Source organism: Corvus kubaryi, unplaced genomic scaffold, assembly GCF_017639235.1.
Source record: "Corvus kubaryi isolate FWS band 111438036 unplaced genomic scaffold, C.kubaryi_AGA036_p1.0 split3-73, whole genome shotgun sequence".
In the NCBI taxonomy this organism is placed as follows: domain Eukaryota; kingdom Metazoa; phylum Chordata; class Aves; order Passeriformes; family Corvidae; genus Corvus; species Corvus kubaryi.
The window spans coordinates 29,547,862-29,567,284 of record NW_024582091.1 but is presented as its reverse complement, the minus strand read 5'-3'; the positions used below and the strand labels follow the sequence as shown (position 1 = coordinate 29,567,284).

At 39.3% G+C, this 19,423-nt stretch overlaps 1 protein-coding gene across 1 annotated transcript in view; it reads right to left on the bottom strand.

Annotated features, from left to right (window-relative positions):
- SLC35F1 (solute carrier family 35 member F1) overlaps positions 1-19,423 on the bottom strand; it is a 230,614-nt gene that overhangs the window by 44,500 nt on the left and 166,691 nt on the right. The window contains exon 3 of the mRNA XM_042016858.1: positions 4,448-4,575. Within this exon, the coding sequence (XP_041872792.1) occupies positions 4,448-4,575 (128 nt within the window). The remainder of the gene's footprint in view (positions 1-4,447; positions 4,576-19,423) is intronic.

The window sequence follows — 19,423 nt, the reverse complement described above, 5'->3', positions numbered from 1 at the left end:
TATTTTCATGCCCCAAGATTGTGCTCTGATAAGCAGGGGAAGGGATAATAGATGTCCACGACATTTTAGATTTGTAGACAATTAGGTGTGAGCTTCATGCATTGTTTCATTGAACCTAGTTGTCCTTGGATTGCACCGCTGGTGCCTAAGGGGTAACTTGGATTTTATCCTTATCAAACGACCTACACCTTGATGACTGAAATATAAATAGAGCATTGATTTTCAATCTAATTTTTATGGCACTTAATTTATAAAGGAGGTATTTTAGTTGTTTGTTGGTTTTTTTTTTTAAAGAGGAAAATGGTGTGTTTCTAGGCTTCACAGTACTTTGCTTTCATCTTGTGATGAAACGGACTGTCACATTCTCAGATAGTAATTATAGAGTACATGAAGATTTGAAATAATCAGAAGCATGTCCAAAAGTAAAGGTTAGGGACCATATTAATTTCTGATTTGTGCCTACATGTTCTCATTCACTGTGATTCTGAAGGCATTCAGAGAAAGATATGTAGGAAGGTTTATTAAAAAATCTCGTTTTCCCAGATCAAAGACAAACAAAAATCTTAAAATATAGGAAAAATTTGGGTGTGAAACACTGAGGAAAAGTAGGGCACCATTTTTAGTCTTTTCCTGGAACCATGATGAAATAAGACCAAATATATTAAAAAAAAAAAAAAAAAAAAGATGGAGTAAAAATTAGAAACTCTGACAGTTCCATGAGTTTAAAGCTACTTGTTGAATGAAGAAGCAATTCAGTTTTTGTCTTTGAGGCTTTTAGTGGCTGTAAAATCAGAGAATACGAGGTTTATGTGGATTTAAGCTTTATTCTATACTAATGTTTTTTGTTGAAGCTGAAATCAAAGCATTTGCAATAAAGGTATATTTTTACTGCTAAGTTTTGGCTTTCTGCTGGGACCAGTGTAATGTTTTTTTGCTTAAAAGCACCACAAGCACTGTACACTTGCATGTTAGTTTTGCATGACGGAGCAGAGATGTCATGTGGAAAAAAAGGATATGCTGTAAAACTGATTTCCTACGGAAATGGTCCCTGCACCACCACTATAAAAATACTGCAAGATTTCTCATTTACTCAAGTGACAATTTCAAAAAGTCTTACATTTTCTCCATCAAAAAAGCCTTGGTGTACAGCCTGTTGAGGATAAAATCCCCCAGAATTGACTTGAAGGGCTCAATTCTCAGCCCAGTGTATACACATGCACAGCTCCCACAGACTTCAGTCAAAGTCATGCTGATTTGTGGCAGGTACCAATAGCTTCTTGGGTCTCAGTTCTGAAAGGATTTGAACATTTTTTGCTACATGCCACCAAGCATTTATGGCCTCACAGGTAGCTCTCCTGCAGGATCAGGCCTTTCAGGACAGACAATTCCTTTCTCTTGAGAGTCCTGTTTGCTTCTTCAAAAATCAGATTCTAGGAAAAGCTTTCTTTTCTTCATCTTCTATTTTCCACTTTTTCAGTCTTCATTTCATACCATGACACACTTTGGCCAATGCTGAATAATCCCCTGAACTGCTTCTGTTTCATCTTTAAATGCAATAGGGGGTTTCGCTACATTTCAGAAAATGTGTCATTTGATTCAACATCTTAATATATTACCTCATACTTGTCCCATTCTCATCATATCTTTGGGCTTGTCACTTAAAAGCTCATTCATATTAGGGCATGAAATGAATTTAAAATGCAGCAGGTATATCCCAGTCACTCCACATGTATCTGAGCAAACAAGGACAACTATGGGAAAAGGTGACACTGATTTCATTCCACTCCTGAAAAAAAGCTTGACAACATTTGAGTTCCTACCTGTTCCTTCTTTCAAGCTACACAGGAAAGAAACCTGAACTTTGTTGTAATTTTGATGTGGAAGAGGTCTAAAAATGGACATGACATCGTCTGTGCCCTCTGACAGTTCTTCTGATACACCACTCCCCTCTCTCTCTCCCTCTCTCTCAGTTTAAAAGGAGAGCATGGATGATTTCAGCTAACAAATTCCCTGTCGAGGCACCAGCAATGCCCTTGATGCCCTTGAACTCTCCTGCCTGCTTCCCCATCACACTGTAACTTTTGATTTCTTGACACAATACACTAAAGGCCGTGCTCATTGCACTGATGGCTTGAGGATCTGCATCTTCTGGAAGTGGAGGTTCATAGGTCTGGCCAGATGAACCTTTGATATGTGCTTGTTGGTGGCTTTGGGAGATGGGATTTAATGACCTGAATCATCCTGCTCAGTCTGCTGTTTATACACGCTGTGAGTGAATCATGGTAAAGAAGCAATTCAGTTTGCTTTTCTCTTCGAGGCTTTTAGTGGCTGTAAAATCAGAGAATATGAGGTTTATGTGGATTTAAGCTTTATTCTATACTAAGTAATCAGATTTGGAAAAGTGTTAAAAACAATATTACATTGTCTGGGCATGATTCAAAGAATCCTCAAAGCTGGATTCTGATGCCAGAGGCACTTGTGAATATTTAGCATAAACCTCACATTCAAATTCCTTGAATTCATAGTTTTCTTCTATTTTTGCACCTTATTCAGCTAAAGAAGCTCAGGATTTTTCAGCTATGGAAGAAATACACTCTTAATTATCTTTGATCCTGCAGAACATTAACTGGTGTTCCTTTATTTTATTAGCTCTAATGCAACCTTCAGGAGAGTAAGGTATAAAATACATTGAACACTATCTAGTGTTGCTCGGTTATTAAAAAATAATGTAAAGAGGTACTAGACTTGTTCTAGAACAAGTAGCAATGAAGTATGCAATGATTTCCCAAGACAGACAATTTCCAGTCTCTTAAAAATGTTTCTATTATTCGCTTTTCTGCTTAAATTGGAAGCCTGATTCTTTTGTGTTTTTAGAAATAAAATATCCAGGTTGGATCTTTGAAGAAATTGCTACCCTATCTTTTGTTCACTGCACATATAATTTTTTAACAGGGAGTACACTTTTTGATAGCTTCAGTTAAGCTGTTATATAACACATCTGACGGCTTGCATTAAAGTAGGTCTACTTCATAAAAACTGCATTCATTTTACTTAATGACAACTTTTGCACTCTGATCTAATTCTGGGATCCTAAACACCCTCCATTTGGTTTGCTTGGCAAGGCTGTGACAGCAGTGGGGGCTACAGGAGTGGCTTCTCTGGGAAGATGCTAGAAGCTGCTCCTGTATCCAACAGAACCAATGCCAGTTGTCTCCAAGATGGACCTGCTGCTGGCCAAGGCTGAGCCCATCAATGACAGTGGTAGCACCTCTGAGATAACACAGTTAAGCAGGAAGAAAAAAAAGTAACCCTGTGCAATAGAGACTGCAGCCTAAGAGAGGAGTGAGAACATGTGAGAGCAGCAACTCTGCAGACACCAAGAGCAGTGCAGAAGGAAAGCAGGAGGTGATTCAGGTGCCAGAGGAGAGATTCCCCTGCAGCCCGTGGTGCAGACCATGGTGGCCCGATGTCCCTCTGAAGCCCAATGGAGGTTCATGGTGGAGCAGAGATCTGCCTGCAGGCTGTGGAGAACTCCAGGCTGGAGCAGGTGACTGCCCAAAGGAGGCTATGATCCCATGGGAAGCCTGTGTTGAAGCAGGCTCCTGGCAGGACCTGTGGACCCGTTGAAAAAGAATCCCATGCTGAAGCAGGTTTGCTGGCAGGACTTGTGACCCCGGAGGGGACCCACTCTGAAGCTGTCTGTTCCTGAAGGGCTGCACCCTGTGAAAGGGACCCATGCTGGGGCAGTTTGTGAAGAACCGCAGCCTGTAGAAAGGACTCACATTGGAGAAGTTGGTGGAGAAGAGTCTCCTGTGGGAGGGATCCCACATTGGAGCAGGGGAAGAATGTGAGTGATTTGATTGGTAATAAGTTAAACTAATTTGCTCAAATTGAGTCTGTTTTGCTTGTGACAGTAACTGGTGAGTGATCTGTCCCTGTCCTTATCTTGACCAACAAACTTTTCGTTATATTCCCTCTCCCCTGGTCCAGTTGTGGAGAAGAGTAATAGACTGGCTTTGGTGGACACCTGATGTCCAGACAGGGTCAACCCACCAGAGACCTTTAGAAACTCAGATCTAATTAAGGAATCCTAAAAGGAGTGCTTGTGTTTTCTCCAAGTACAACACAAAGTGAGAAAAACATTTCAGCCAATCTGAAAATATTTCCTTGAAGGACTAAATTATGTAGATAATGCCAAAAATGTGATTATGAATGGTTTAGCACAGAGAAATAAAATGAAAGTAAGAATGTTTATGTGCAGTTTGGAAAATACTGAGTAATAAAAGTCCAACATGAAAAAATGTGTCTTATGAGTCAGCATTAAAAAGCACAGAAAATTCAGAGGTAGCAATTAGCTTTTGGTTCACTGAAGCCAATGGATACTACACCACTGACCCCATTGGACCTATTGTCTTACCTCATAAGAGGAAATCCTTTGAGTCCTTACCTGTACACTGGTAAGAGTCGTGTATTGATAAGCTTTGACTACCAGGTAGTTGGCTTCTATATCTATTATTCCCAGGATCATGTACTTCCACCATCTCCTCTTCAAAATTGCCAGCAAGTTTTCTTCTCCTGTGGTAGTAAACAAGAAAAATTATGTAAGAGTTAGGGTAACATGCCCCAAATACCTGCTTGTCCAGAGAAATTATCTAGGTCTCTTGCATTTACACTACGCAGTTGAAAGCTACCATATACAAAGAGGTACTGCAAGGAACTGAAAACTAACACACCCTATTTGTCTAGCAGATATTGAAAGAGAGAGCCTGGCAAAGTAATATGTGAGGGTCAGACTGACACTTCACTTAAGATGTAAACACCAGCAAGAGAAACAAGAGCAGCTTGAACAGACCAGGTATATGTTCCTACCTTTAGTTTTACATATACACACATACATGCACATATAAAGTGCTAAAGAATAGAGCAGTTTATACATTTATACTTTCCATACACACTGCTAAAATGTTGTATGCTCCACACATGGTGCAACAGGTTCTTACCAGACTGGGAGATTATCAGTATTTGTAAATATGATGGAATATTAGAGCAGGAGAGTAACAGCACTACATTTGGGCATATGACAGATCCTGTTCCAAGGATGGTTATCCTGATCCTAGAGATTCAAAGTATCAGACTTGTTTAGATAAAGGCTGCACTGAGACATATTTTGGGTGACAGTTGCTCTACTCCCAGAATCTTTTTTCTTAAGTAGGCAGGTTTGTTGCCTTCTATGGGAACACTGTCAATCATCCAGTATTTAATCTTCACCACTTGAAAACTGACACTACAATACAGCCTGCAGATCAAACCCACAACTTGCAAAAGGTCAAAGCATTCCTCACGGAAGGCTAGGGATTATTATTGTTCTCCATTCAAAAGCAAAAAGCTCATTACTGAGGGTGGGCAAACCTGTAACTTGTTTGCACTACAGTAAGTTCCACACATGATGAGACCTCACTGTGAAGGGGCAGACTGTGACTGAACACAGCCGGACTGGAGGTCTTTCAGAGTCTGTAGCCTAAAAAGGAATCTAAGTAGGGTTTACTTGTACTGCCGAAGTACGATAAATGGTATTTGAACTGTCTTGAAAGTTTCAAAGAAAACCCCACTATTCTGAGTTTTTTCCATGTTGCTGTAGCTTTTCTAAGTGCCCCTGATCATCAAAATGGGTGATGGAAAACACAGAAGAAAAGGATCATTATTGACCATTGCCACCTAAACTTGCTCAGGCTTCCCAATCCTCCTTCAATTTTCCGTCATCACAAGTGTGTTCACTCTTTGGTTCAAATAGACCCAGTAATATATGGGCTGCCATACCAGAGTAGAAACAGCAGGCTCTCTATAGCACCGTATCTCAGATCTTATAAGATTCAAACACAGAAAAAAAGATAATTACTTCAAGTTAATTCAGAAATCATAGATGTTAAAGTTTGGCCCTGCTGAGTGACTTGGATGGGTATTTACCTGAGCAAAGCATCTGAATCATTTCACTTTTGCTCATTAAAAGGTGCTCACACATACACTCTTCCAGTGGGATATTATTAGGCAACAGCCTAATTTTTGTTACAGTGATAATGACACTGAGTGCAAAACTGTAAATGCTAAAAAAGTCTTCTTTCCCTTTCCTTTCTCCCTCCCTTCCTTCCTTGCCTCCCTCCCTTCTCCTCCTTCTCTCTCTTTCTTTCAGTAAGCAGCAGAAAAATAGCAGAAACAAGGTGGTGAGTAGAGTAATATTTAAGACAACGAATAAAGAGTAAGCGCATTCAATTATACTACACTTCCCTGTTACACTGACTAAATCCCATCCTTCAGACATAATTATGACTACATCTATGTACTTTTATGATGATTTGAGCATACAGAATTATTTTAATTATTGTTTAAATTTATTTAGGGAGAGGTTTTTAAAAGAGCATTTGTGATTAGGTGTCCTAATTTCTACTAAAATCAGTGTAAACCATGCAGATAAATCCTTTGCAGGTATTGAAACTGCATCTCAAGTTTTTATGCTGCCCAGACAATGCCTTTAAAGCATCAGCTGGAAAATAACAATGCAATGGAAAGATGGGGTTAACATTTCAGAGTGTTTTTTCATTGTAATTGTCAAGAGAAAGCCAAAAAACCTGAGGCCATCAAACTGCAGTCTCTATTCCAACAGTAGAAATCCCACCTGAATCTTTTTTTGTTACAGTAGGACCATGATGGTACCTACAAAAGCAGAGAGAAGCAGCAGGCTCAAGAACTGCAATGGCAATAGGTTGCCTGAGCCACGACTGTGGATACAATTTAAGGACTCTTGGTGCCTTTGGTTTGCCAGTGCTTTCTTCAATTTCCAGGCACAGATCACTGTAGTGCTCAGACGTGGCCAACTAAGTGAGTTTTAAGATTGAAGCTTTGGCCGTGACTTCTGGCTAATGGGTAAACTTAGAGTTTCCAGCAGTGGAAATTAAATCTTCTACACTTCAAACTGACATGCATAGTTCTCTCTTTTGGTTTCGATTCTTTCTTTGCTCATGATAAAAATAATAAAAATACTTGGTATATGTTAATTTATCTTTGATATAGAGCTCTGAGATATTCCAAACTGCAAAAGAGCAGTTTCTGCTGAGAATTCTCAGCAGAGCAAAAAGCAGTGCCAAAATTTATTTATGCAGGTACTGTACAAGTCTGAAGAACACTGGTTTAGTTTCACAGCAAGTGCCTTTGTCAGTGGAAAGCAGAGTGTACACAAATATTTAGCATGAGACAAGTAAACTAGAAAATTTGTTCCTGGAGAAAAATCTTGTCCAGTAGATGCATCTTCTTCTGTGGAACATACTTAGTCTTTGCTTCAACTCATTTGCTGCATCTCATGCTACTTAGAGTGGAAGAAAGGTCTGGCTTCTGACTAGGGTCTCTCTGTCCACACTATTTTTTTTTTTGTTGTTTATTGTTAACCTATCAGTTGTGAAAATCTGCAAGCATTAGCAAAACTGATGAACTTGGGTACATTGAGCTGATCACAAGTGGTGTTGCCCAGGCCTCAGTATTTGGGCCAGCTCTGTTTAATATCTTCATCAAGTGCTCCCTCAGTCAGTTTGCAGACAATACTGAGTTGAAAGAAGATTGTAGTTGTAGTGAGGTGGGGGTTGGTCTCTTCTGCCAAATTACAAGAGATAGGACAAGAGGAAATGGCCTCAAGTTGTGCCAGGAGAAGCTTAGGCTGCTCATTTCAAAAAATTTCTTCATGGAAAGGGTTGTCAAGCACTGGAATAGGCTTCCCAGGGGAGTGGTAGAGTCCCATCCCTGGAGGCATTTAAAAGGTGTGTGGATGCAGCATTTAGGGACGTGTCTTAGCAGTGGGACTTGGCAGTGCTGGGTCAACAGTTGGACTCAATGATCCTAAAGGTCTTTTCCAACCTTGACAAAATTCTATGATGCTACAAAACCCCCAACACATACTTAACCTAGGGACTTCTATTTGTTTACTGCTTTCTATTTCTTTGGCATCATCGCCACAATTCATAGAAGGGAATGAATCACTTCCAAAGTGAGAGACAGGCAGAAGAAAGATGATCATCTGCAGTGACTGTCAGTCCAACGCTATGGGTAAACCAAGGGAGAGGCAGGTGGAGCCCTGGTTTTGACAGGTGGCTGAAATAAAGTCACCATACTCAAATGTCCCACTTTAGCAAAAAACACCCAGTGGAAGGCAACAGTGGAAGATAACCTGGAGAAGGTGTGGGGCTGCCAGGAGGACAGGACCTCTGAACAGCAATCACAGATGGCATCCTCAGTGAATTCAGGCAACAAAGAGAAGGGAAATGGGAGTTAAGGAGATAAGTGGGAAGCCTTGACTTCGGAAGACTATATGGAGAAGCAGAGAGAATCAAGAGCTGTATTCTAAGGCTCACATCCGGAATAGAAATAAACATCACCTTTGCATAAAAACAATGAGGGGAACAAAACCATCACACCTTATTAAAAACAAAAAAAACCCAGACAATCTAGGTTTTTTTTAAACTTATTTCCCTTGATCACAACTCAAAGCAAACTAATTATTCATGTCTTCTGAGTTGTAAGCATTGTAGACCAGAAGGACCAAATGCAGATGCCTACACTTGAACTAACTGGTAAAGCATTTTAAAGGGTTTTTTCCAGCTAACTTTTTTTAAACGTGAATTCATTAGAATGAGATACACTAGGAAGAGAGATTATTTCAGATCATGTCTTTTGTTATTGCAATACTCTGTGACTAGGACTTTCAGGTGGTCATATAAACACATATTAAACCATAAAGTGTGCAGGTTAGCTGAAGGGCAACATTTCCTGTGGGGCAAAGCACATATTGATGCCAGTGAACATGCACAGAATTATGCAATCTTTAGAAACTGCCTTCTTTTGATGGAGGTCCTCCTTCAAAAAACACACCCCAAACTTCTGTCAGCATTTGAGCTTCTGAGATTATAAATCTTCATATTCAGTCTAATCCAAATATAATGTAGATTTAAAAGTAAATTGCAGATTCAGAATGTTTCAAGATTCAGAAGTCTAACATAGTCTTAATACAGAGAAAAAACACCCCTCTCTTCTTGCTCTTTCTAGAATGATATTTTAAGTTTTAATTTTTATACTAATTTTGCAGTGACACACACTTGACAGTTATATATACAGAGGAGCTCTCTGTGTTTGGAAAAAAGCTGCAGCTTTGCATCTGCTGGCTCAAATTAAAAATCAACAAATAAGCTGCTTTGTAGAAGAGATGGTTTTACATCTTGTAATAAGGATTTACCCCTGGGGGGTTACAAAATTAAAAATAAATTAGAGAGAAAATTGAAAGAGGCTTTAGCTGTGTACTGTCTACCAAATATACATATATACATGTACAAAACCCTTTTTACATTCACCCACACAGCCGCAGAGGTACAATAAAAAAACCCAACAACCATTAAGACAGCAAATTCCCAATTATTTGTGTATAGGCTTGGGACACAGGTAGAATAACAGCCCTGCTAGACCAGAAAACCAGCATATTGCTTCTCTTTCATCCACTGCAGTCTCTCTCTTTTACTTCAGATGACAACTTGCTATTTAGATCAAGATCATCAAAGGAGCTGTGCTCTCCTTCTTCCTTACAGAGTTTAGCAGAGACATCTAAATGAATGCAGGAGACTTTCAAGGGGGAAGGCAGACTGGGGAGGGAGGGCTGCCAGGCATGCTGGTCCTCCTCTGCCTCTCACAGGAGTGCCAGAGTCGAGTGCTACACAGTAAAGAAGCAAAAGTCTCACAAAGGATGAAGATTATACCAGGATTTACTTATTACCTCTTTTCTTTGCAAAAGAATCTCAACTACAAATTAAAATTACAGGATAATTGTTTCTTTTTAGTTTTCACCCTTTATATCCAGTCTTGCAGAGACAGAGCTTCACCAGTACAAATGTTGTTTCTCTACAGACTTTGTAGTCATCCAGCCCTGCTGCGGGCCCAGGGGAAGGAGGCAGTTAAACGGGGTTGCACTGTATAGGGGTAACACAGATAGCTGTTTTACAAAGCCAAAAGGCTCCCATACCTGAATAACAAAACTTTGCTTCTGCTTGGTCAAGTAGCTGGCTCAGGAGGCTGAAGGCCTGCTGTAGAATACTTTCGTCTCTGCACAACAGCTCAAAAGAACTGTTACTCTTCTGTGTGTCTTTAAATCCTCTGACCCAAAAAGGTTTCTTATTTCCTCATATCCACTTGTATTACTGATAACTACTTTATGGGAATACTGTTGCCTAAAGGCAAAACACCACCACTGCTAAATTATTTACACAATAGAGAAAATGCACTCTTTACAGGAATGCTTCTCTAGTCTGGCTTCACAACACACCTCTGTTCCCCTCACAGATGACTGCTTACAGGCTGCACTGCTTTTGTCCTATGTCATGTTTTCAGCAAGCCTTTGCAAGACTAGATGGCATCATCTCCTTTTGCCTCCTCAGAACAGCTGATCTTATCCAACCTGTTCTTATTCACAGCTCCCTCCTGCTTCCTCTCTCACAGCGGGAAAACTGCGTTGGTGTAACAGCCCTGAGCTGCTGCTGCAAGCAGCTCCCACATGTTCCTGCTCCTTGCCCTGTGCCAGCTGGTGCTTATGGGGCTGCACAGTGAGTCAGGGCAAAGATCTGCCTAAACCCAAAGATTTGGGATTTTCAGATTAATTTTTAGACAGTGTCCCGAGCAGTCTGCAATCAAATCCATATTACTCTTGTGGGAGGCGAGGACCAAGTAAGCAGATCCAGGCAAGGGACAAGTTTCTCCTTGTCTGATACAGGGCAGGCTTAGCCTATTGACATGCCCTAACATAGCATTACATTTACTAAATTACATCTGAAGTGTTTAGACTTTTTATTTCCTTTTAGAGATTTTGCAGAACAGTCTGTTTTGACTGTGGATGTAAATCATAATAGTTGAAGTCACATCTAAGAACCTGAACATCCATTTTCATAAAACATGAAAGGATTCATTTTTGATGCCTTAATTTTGATCCAGCCTAAGCACTGTTGTTAGATCTTATAATCTTCAGATGTCTTATTTCATGAGATTACTGGTCATTACTTTTAGGGGTAAATTAAAATTTAAACTGCACAAACGAAGTAGCTGATCATTTTACTCATGCCTCAGTTTCTCTCCTCCTGCCTACCCACTAGATATGGTTTTCCCTTTGGTGGCAGACACAATGCTTGGTGTCACTACCACAGGTTACTTGAAGGAACAGTCCATGTCCAGAACTGTGTAAGACCTGAAGAAAGCTTGGAACAGTGCACTGTTTCAAAAAACAAAACTCTAAATTCCCAGCCTTTTAAAATGTTAAGCTAAAAACCACAGTGACGTTTCTAATACATGATTTTTTCATCTAAGTTGGTTTATCTCCCAGCCTAAACTTAGCTAAGCACTTTCCCTGAAATGGCAGAATGTGTCCCACTCTGTAATGCAGAGGGACACGAGCACACTGAGAAGCTGAAGCCTTCCCTCAAACCTGAGAGTTGATTATATCTTTCTGCATGAAATCTTCAAAATTTATTTCTGATCTACAATACTCCCAGATTTAAGTCACCTCTGAGCTAACACTATAGTCTGTCAACTTTTGGCTCACTCTCACACAGAACTACTTCAAAACAAGCTGCTGGATCTGTAGGTCCCTTCCAGCTGAAATACTTCGTCTTTTCTCTTTTCTCTCTTTTTCTCTTTTCTTTTCTTTTCTTTTCTTTTCTTTTCTTTTCTTTTCTTTTCTTTTCTTTTTCTTTTACTCTGTAAGCACTGCAGTCCGGCCCTTTTTCATTGCTTATCCTATTTTATCTAGTATGAAGCTAATTACAGCAATACAAAGGTTTTCAGAAGAAAAAAATCCCCTCATTTTCAAATTTACTAGAGTGTAAGTCAAATGAAAGAAATCTGTATAAATATCTCTGTATATCATTTATGAATGTGTAATTTGCATGAATAGTTTATCCTTCTGGATAAGCTTGGGCATCTTAATCATATTCACAAGACTTATTTAAAGTCAAATAATCATAAAACAAATAATATTCATTGTTTAAGGCAGAGGAATCAGTTAGGATGCATGAGTTTTCTTTTTTTTTTCACCTCTCATCAACTCGTTAGAAAATGTTGGTCCAGCCACCTACCCACTCTGTGACATTTTTTTCCCAGCAGACAGATATGAATAATGAATTACCTACTTGTTATTCGTGATTCCTACCAATTCTATTCCACAAATCATGAGATTTGACTGAGATAGTAAAAAAAAAAAAAAGACCCAATGCAAATTGTCATTACTATTAACTATTCATAAATCAAGCAGAGCCAACTGAAATTGAATGTGTACCCTTTCTTTAAAAGACAGTAAGGAAAGAATAAGTCAAGGAAGTCAAGGAGTGTGCATCTTTCTCTATTCTCCATCAGTAATGTCTGAACACACTGATCCAATTTAAATCTAATTTGACAGAGAGTGCAAAGATATTACTTCCCACAGATCTATTGTGAATAGTTAACTGCACAGAAGAAAGAAAACCTAACATTGCCACCACTATGTACAGGCTTGGAGGTACTCACACTACTTACTAGGCACCACAGGCTGGACTCTGCATCTTCTTACACACCAGCTCATTCACAATGAGCCACAAATCCCTGAGAGATCAGGCAATGCCGGTTCTGGGGATCACCAGACTGCTACCTAGTAGCAGGCACTGGAATGAAATATGAGCAAGGACTGTATCCAGGATATGGCACACATGAAGGAGAACCTGTTTTTTTACAGGCTATGAAACCTAGAGATATCTACTAAGAAAGAAACCACTCTGCTGATGACTACCAAGAGGCCAGTACTATTAAGAGAAATAAGGCTATTGGTGAACGACCGAAAATGGGAGTGCTGTTTCCTGTGGTACACACACACTACAACACTGACAATTCTTGCTAGTTTTGTGACAAATTAATTAACATTTAAAAGGGCATTTTAAAGTAGAATAGGATGGGAAGCTGATGATAAAGAAGCAATGCTGGCAGAATTAAAAACTTCATCTGGAGTTAATAATGTTAACCAAAAATATGTAAAATTCTAATAACCAGCACTATTTCATGTCATTGCCCAGGGCCAACGGGAAAGCTGAAGAGGTCAGAATACATTAGGGCTGGCTGGCTCTAGAAAAATATGGCTTTACAGATGCTCCCTGATTTCTAGAGGTATTCCAGTGTTCTGTGTTAGAAGTCTGCAAACATACACTCAGTCCTCTTGGAGTATTTATTTGTGGTACAGCCATGGGAAAATCTAGAAGAATTATCCCCCTTTCGGAACTTTCCTGACACCACAGTTGGTGAACTGGAATAAAGTTTGCTAAACTTCCAAGTTACATATTAAATATTATCCCTGGAGGAATATAGAAGCTTTGGGAACTTCTCATCACCATGGGTAAAACCCTCACTTTAGAACAACCAGAGATTATTCAAGAAATGCCACTAATTACACATGAAGCAGAAAATGTAGGAGCTGCCACTAGTTAAAGCAATTGTGAGGCCAGTCACCCCAAGGTGACCAGCAGCAGAGGCCCAAGAGAAACGTGCAAGACGCACCAACCCATTGTGGCTCCTTCATTGTTGGCCACAGTATGAGCACCTTGTTTTATGCATGGCAGTAATTCCAAAAGCCTTATTCAAAATGAGTAAACCCAGTCAAGAACAGAGAAAATGCAGGCATGAGCATAAAGAAATATGTGAAACACAATAGCTTCAAATAACACCAAGAGCTGGTGCATTCATTTGCCTATGTCATGATACTTACAGGAGTTATACACACCAGAAATCTCAGTGTTGCATCTGTAATGATCAAAACTACTAAAAACTCTCATTGTTTATGTCCTTTGCAGTATGACTAGTGAAGTATGACACCAAAAGCATAAAACACCACTGAACCATGCTAATTAATTAGCACAAAGCATCATATTGCTACCATGTCAACTAGACAGCTACAGGCAATTCTGCTGAAGAAACTGGCTATTTGTTATCACATAATCCTGAACGAGGTACTCAGAATGACCATTATGATTAGACATGAAGCCCGACACATTTTTAGATGACACGTTGATCGGAGCAGGTGATATTTTGTTGCATACCTGTTATGTACCTAAATCAACAGGGTCTTGATGTGACCTTTGAAGATTTAGCAGTATTAGTATCAGATAAGCAAATCAGAATTATAAATCCATATGTCTACATAAAGGAGAAAGTGATATGGGAGGCAACAGAAATGATGGAGAGCAGCCCTCCATCCTGTACTTCTTGCCTCCTCAGCTGGCAGAACTGGGCTAGAAAAACTTTGCAATGGGGTCAGGACTGTAGCATTTCTGACAAGAAAAATACAAATTTTCATGATTCAAACTCTATAAAAAGAGAACTTAGTAGGTTTACGAAGCACCTCTAAGAGGTACATAATCAGAATAGTCAACTTTTGTGTATTTTTTGACATCTTTCACAAGCATGGTGGCCATGATCAGCGTGTAAGTGCAATCATACCCAGAAGGTGGTGAAAGTTGATGCAATACAGTTCAGGCATTGTTTTGCTCTAGCTAGAACATTAAATGTTAATTGAATCATCAGTGTGTACCAGTTTACCTTCAGTAAATTTGTCAAAGCAGCTTTGTATCAGAGACTGAAACTCATCTGGTCCTGGTTTTGCGCAAAATAATGACTGGAATACAAAATGGAACCTACAATCTACAGACAAAAGAAGTGTTGTGTCCCTGCCTAAAGTAGTCTTGAAGTCTGAAAAATAGAGAATCTAATTACTGTAGCTGTGCTACTGAAACAATGAAGAGGTTGAGAGTGAGACTGATAAGCAGTTAGATGATATGCTACTAAGCTGGGGGTCTGCAGTCCTCTCAAATTCTGGCAAAAGAGTACCTGCTGTGTGATGTGCAAACTGAGAGATATTCCATCAGTGCTATTACAAAGTGACCTATGCATCTGATAGTGCTGCTAATGACTGGAGATTGTGCTCATGCTTAAGGTATCAAAAGAGTAATTACCTGCAGATAACATGCATTATCTTTCCATGGAAGAAAGTGATAGCCAATAAAAGTATGATCTAGAAATCCAGGATCTCATAAAATACATACAATAAAATAGTGTAGTTTAGATCCTCAGGTATCGTACAGTAGGAGAGCTAATGCCACTGGGCTGCTGCTTAATCAGTTAAAGACTAGTATTACATTTGGTACTTGTTATCCTACCATAAAAAGAGAAACTCCACTAATTCATCCAGAAACTAAGCTGTGCATCTTGGAAAAGCCAAGCATGGTTTTAGGAAGAGCTGGTTCTAGGGGCAGAATCTGGACTCAGCACATAAGCTGGTACTTCCCAGAATGGTGGTTTTGTGCCCCTTGAGTTTCAATCCCAGGAAAGCTAGCAGTTCTGGAGGGCAAAAAGAGATCAGTGTGGGAGGTAGCAGTTCTGGAGGATGCAGCCAATTACCCCCATTTTGGTTTCTGAATAAATGCAAGTAGATCACAATGATGAATTAAGATCGCTCCAGAAATAATCAGCTCTTGGTGTCTGTCATCCCTGGAAATCTCTGTCACTTTCTGCACACGCTTCTGTAATGTGTGCTACTCAATCATGCAGTGCTCAGCAGGGTGCACTGAAAATTAAACATCTCCCACTCCTCCTCACCAAGAATTCAAGAGAACGTGCATCTGAAAACACTGCTGAGAAGTATACAAACTTTATGTAGCAACTGTGAGGAGTGATTGCACCTCTCTTGATTCCAGTTGATTGCCACAAAGCTCAAAAAATCTCCAGCAATAAAAAAGCAGTGATACTTACAATGAAGAAACTTATTATAAAAAAGTGTTTTCTTTACATGACTCCTGACTTATAAGAAAATTGCTGAATACTTCACCGGCATTTATCTGTCCTGCTTGCACTTTACAGCTATTGACCCAGTAGCCTTTCCACTCAGATGAGAAGTAACACCTAACTAGAAATACGTCCCATGCATTTATAGGAGAGGAAATATTAATGTGCTAGGAAGATATTCTGGCTGGAAAACACAACATGAAATTCTATAATGTGAATCTCCAGGTTAGAATAAAAGGAACTTGCATCCCATGCAACTAACATCCAAGCAGAAAGCCATCAGCTGATCAGGTAGCCAACCATTAACACATGAATTATGACCATGTATGCCCCCTTACACATCCAACAGAACCTTTACCATTTTGTCATCTATCATTTTATTCAGGAGCCCATCTTTCTACATTTGCAAGCATGCATATCTGACTCAGACACATATCCTTTGACATCAATCCAGTTGTGCAAGAGTTATAATTTTTCTTCCTTTCCCCCATTCCAGAGCTGAAGCCCAGAGGCAGTTCCATCATGCAACAACTGCTCAGCACATGAAAGAAGGGATTCAGTGCACCTTCCTAGCACAAGCTACTAATAAAAGTGACAGAGCACTGAGGGCTGGGAAGCACAAATGGAGCACCAGCTCAGTTGGTTACAGCATGGTGCCAATAATGCCAAGGTTCTGAGTTTGATCCCTCAAGAGTTGGACTCAATAATCCTTTCATCTTGGAATATTTTGTTATTCTGTGTCTGATTTTTATATTCTATATATGAGAGTGTTTTACTGATGCATCCAATGTTGAGAAATGCATCAGCACAATGATTCAAGAAAAGGAAACCATTCCAAAAGTAGCAATCACCTTAGCAATCCCATCTCTCAGAAAACTCATCAGCACAGGCAGAATGAAGGTATATCACACAAGATCAGGCAGCCAGAAAGGGTGAACAGGCTGTCTGACCCTCTCAGAGAAAAGATGTGTCAGTGTGGAAGACTCAAACTTCATCACAAAAGCCATGACGGGTAAGTATAAAATCTGGTTTGTCAGCAACAGTAAAACATCTTCTGTGAGAGAAGTAGAACAAAAAGCTTTCAGGAAATGCAGTTAATAAAATAATTCCCATAAAACATTGTGTGGCATCTAGTATCAAGAAAACCTTCTTGTAAAAAAAACTGGATGGAATTTTTTATGGAAGAACATTCATAGGTGATGAACCTGCACATGAACTTGACAGGAAAAGGAGGTAGCATGTGCTATTGAGCCCTGAACTATAGATGGGAAAGCTGAGAGTTCTGTAGCCCATCAAACAAGAGTGAAGGTGCCATTAAACATCCCATAACTATTCCCATTCTTTGATATTTAAATATGCACTACAATTTTCTTTAATCGTGACCTTTATTTCCTGCAGCCTTGTGCCCAGTGAGCGTAATCTGGGCCAGGATGAGCTACACCTGCTTTGTTCAGTGTGGCAATGGCTCCATGAAGTGCACAACAGCAGAGAGTCAGGGCCCTCTGTGATGTGGGAGCAGCACTGGCTGTCCCCATCTTCTACACTGAAATATATTCCTGCGTGAAAGCTTAGCCCTTTCAGCAAACTTTTGACAGCAAGACAAGCCATATACATAAAATGTGAGCAGAGGTTTCAGGTGAAATTTGTGCAGGGCAGCCCAGGTGAATTAGATCCTTTGGGATGTTCACACAATTGTGTGTTTCTAGTTGCAAGCACCAGGCTGAGCTCTAATGAAACTCTGAAGAAGCAATTAATGTTTGAAGGCATAAAATTCAGGATACCAGACAGATGGCAAAGGAAGAGGGAGAGAATGAAGGTAGCATGTGGACATAACTATGTTGCTTGGACATATTCCTTCACCTGTTGAAATAATACATTCAGAACTTGCACAGGAATGGTTGCTTATTTACTTTGCTAGAGGTGATATTAGGCTTATGGAAGTAGAAACATCCCCAAAAGATCTGGGAGCCACCACAATTTATAGGCCAGTCATGAGATCTCTACCGATCTCCTAGCAAGTACTGTTGCTGACTATAACCACAAGTGCACCAGTAGGAGTTCAAAAAGCCCTTATTTTTATTTTGTTTTCCTGCTCTCCATTTTTCTCTCTCAAGATTTTCATGGAAAACCACAGCCAGCCTTTCCATGGTCTGACAGAATGCATCAATTTATTATTCTGCTCTTTACCATTTTCTATGCATGTGTAGTAACACTCACATATTCTCAATAATTTCAGCCTTGTAATATTCAGCATTTGCATAGGCCTTTGCTACTTCTAAGTGAGCTAGAAGACAACTCCAACATCCCAACAATGGGATGATTTAGGCCTGTTTATGGGGTTAATAATGATTTGGTTTGGTTTTAAGCATATAGATTTAAATTTGTTTTCTAGATAGGAAAATGTAACAAGCCATTTTTAGTTCAAAAAATAGAAACCATCAGTGCTGTCTTGTGTTGTGACAGCAAAAGACTACAGAGCTCCCCTGACTACCTCTCTATTTTTTGGTCTCTTCTTATGCCTTGCTCTATTTAATGTTGCTGAAGAGGAATGCATAATATCTGGGCATAAAACCACAAAATTTCTCCTTTAGGAGAAAGAATGGGCCAATATAGTTCATCTGTATGATACATATGTCACCTTTACAATTGTATCCGAGACAGATAACAGCCAGGAAATATAGCTTTAAATAAACAAAGAAAGAAACAAAATCTTCCAATATGTAGGTCCAGGAAAGCATATGCTTTAGCATATGTGTAGTCAAGATATTGAACTACATAGGCTCATTTACTGCCAAATTCTGAGCTTCTTAAATGCACAAGATCCATAATAACTATTCAGGTCTGCTGTGATCTGTCTTATGCATCTCCTCTAAAAAATTCCCACTTCAAAATAAATGACTACATTTATAACTGCTTACTGGTTTACATAACTTGCAAATAGGAAAGGCTAAAAAAAAATCTTCCTGGGATTCAGACTTCTGTATCAATTTCACCAGTCAAAAACCAAAAAAATTTGCTTAGACAAAATGAACATATTTTTATGAAAACAGATTACTATCTCCAGTGAGATGAATACCTAAACATTTTTGCATTAGAATTCTGATATTTGTTTTACAAGTTTGAAGTTTCACTTTGATTTTTAGTTGATTGACTTTGTATGGTTTTATTATTTACAGACTTTTTAATAACTTCAGAGAAAGTCAGGGGGAATAATGTGAACTGATGGACTCATGGTTTGATATTTGTGACGTAAAACCTGTCAGTAGAATAGTTGAAATACTTAGTATTTTTATCACATTACTTTAATAAATCATACAATAAACAGAGATTCTTTTATTTCAAAAAGAAGGTAAGATGTATCAAAATAAAATAAATAAAATAATATTGGAACCAATCATTAGTCAGAATATATATGGAATGTATTCTGAGATGTGGCTTTATGTTCTCAGTTCTTGCTTCAAACCTTCTGCCTTCCAGCACACAGTGCCCTGTCAGAGAAGAGGGCTAAAACAGACTGATGGCTTCACCCAGGCAGGAAGAATATAATTCACAC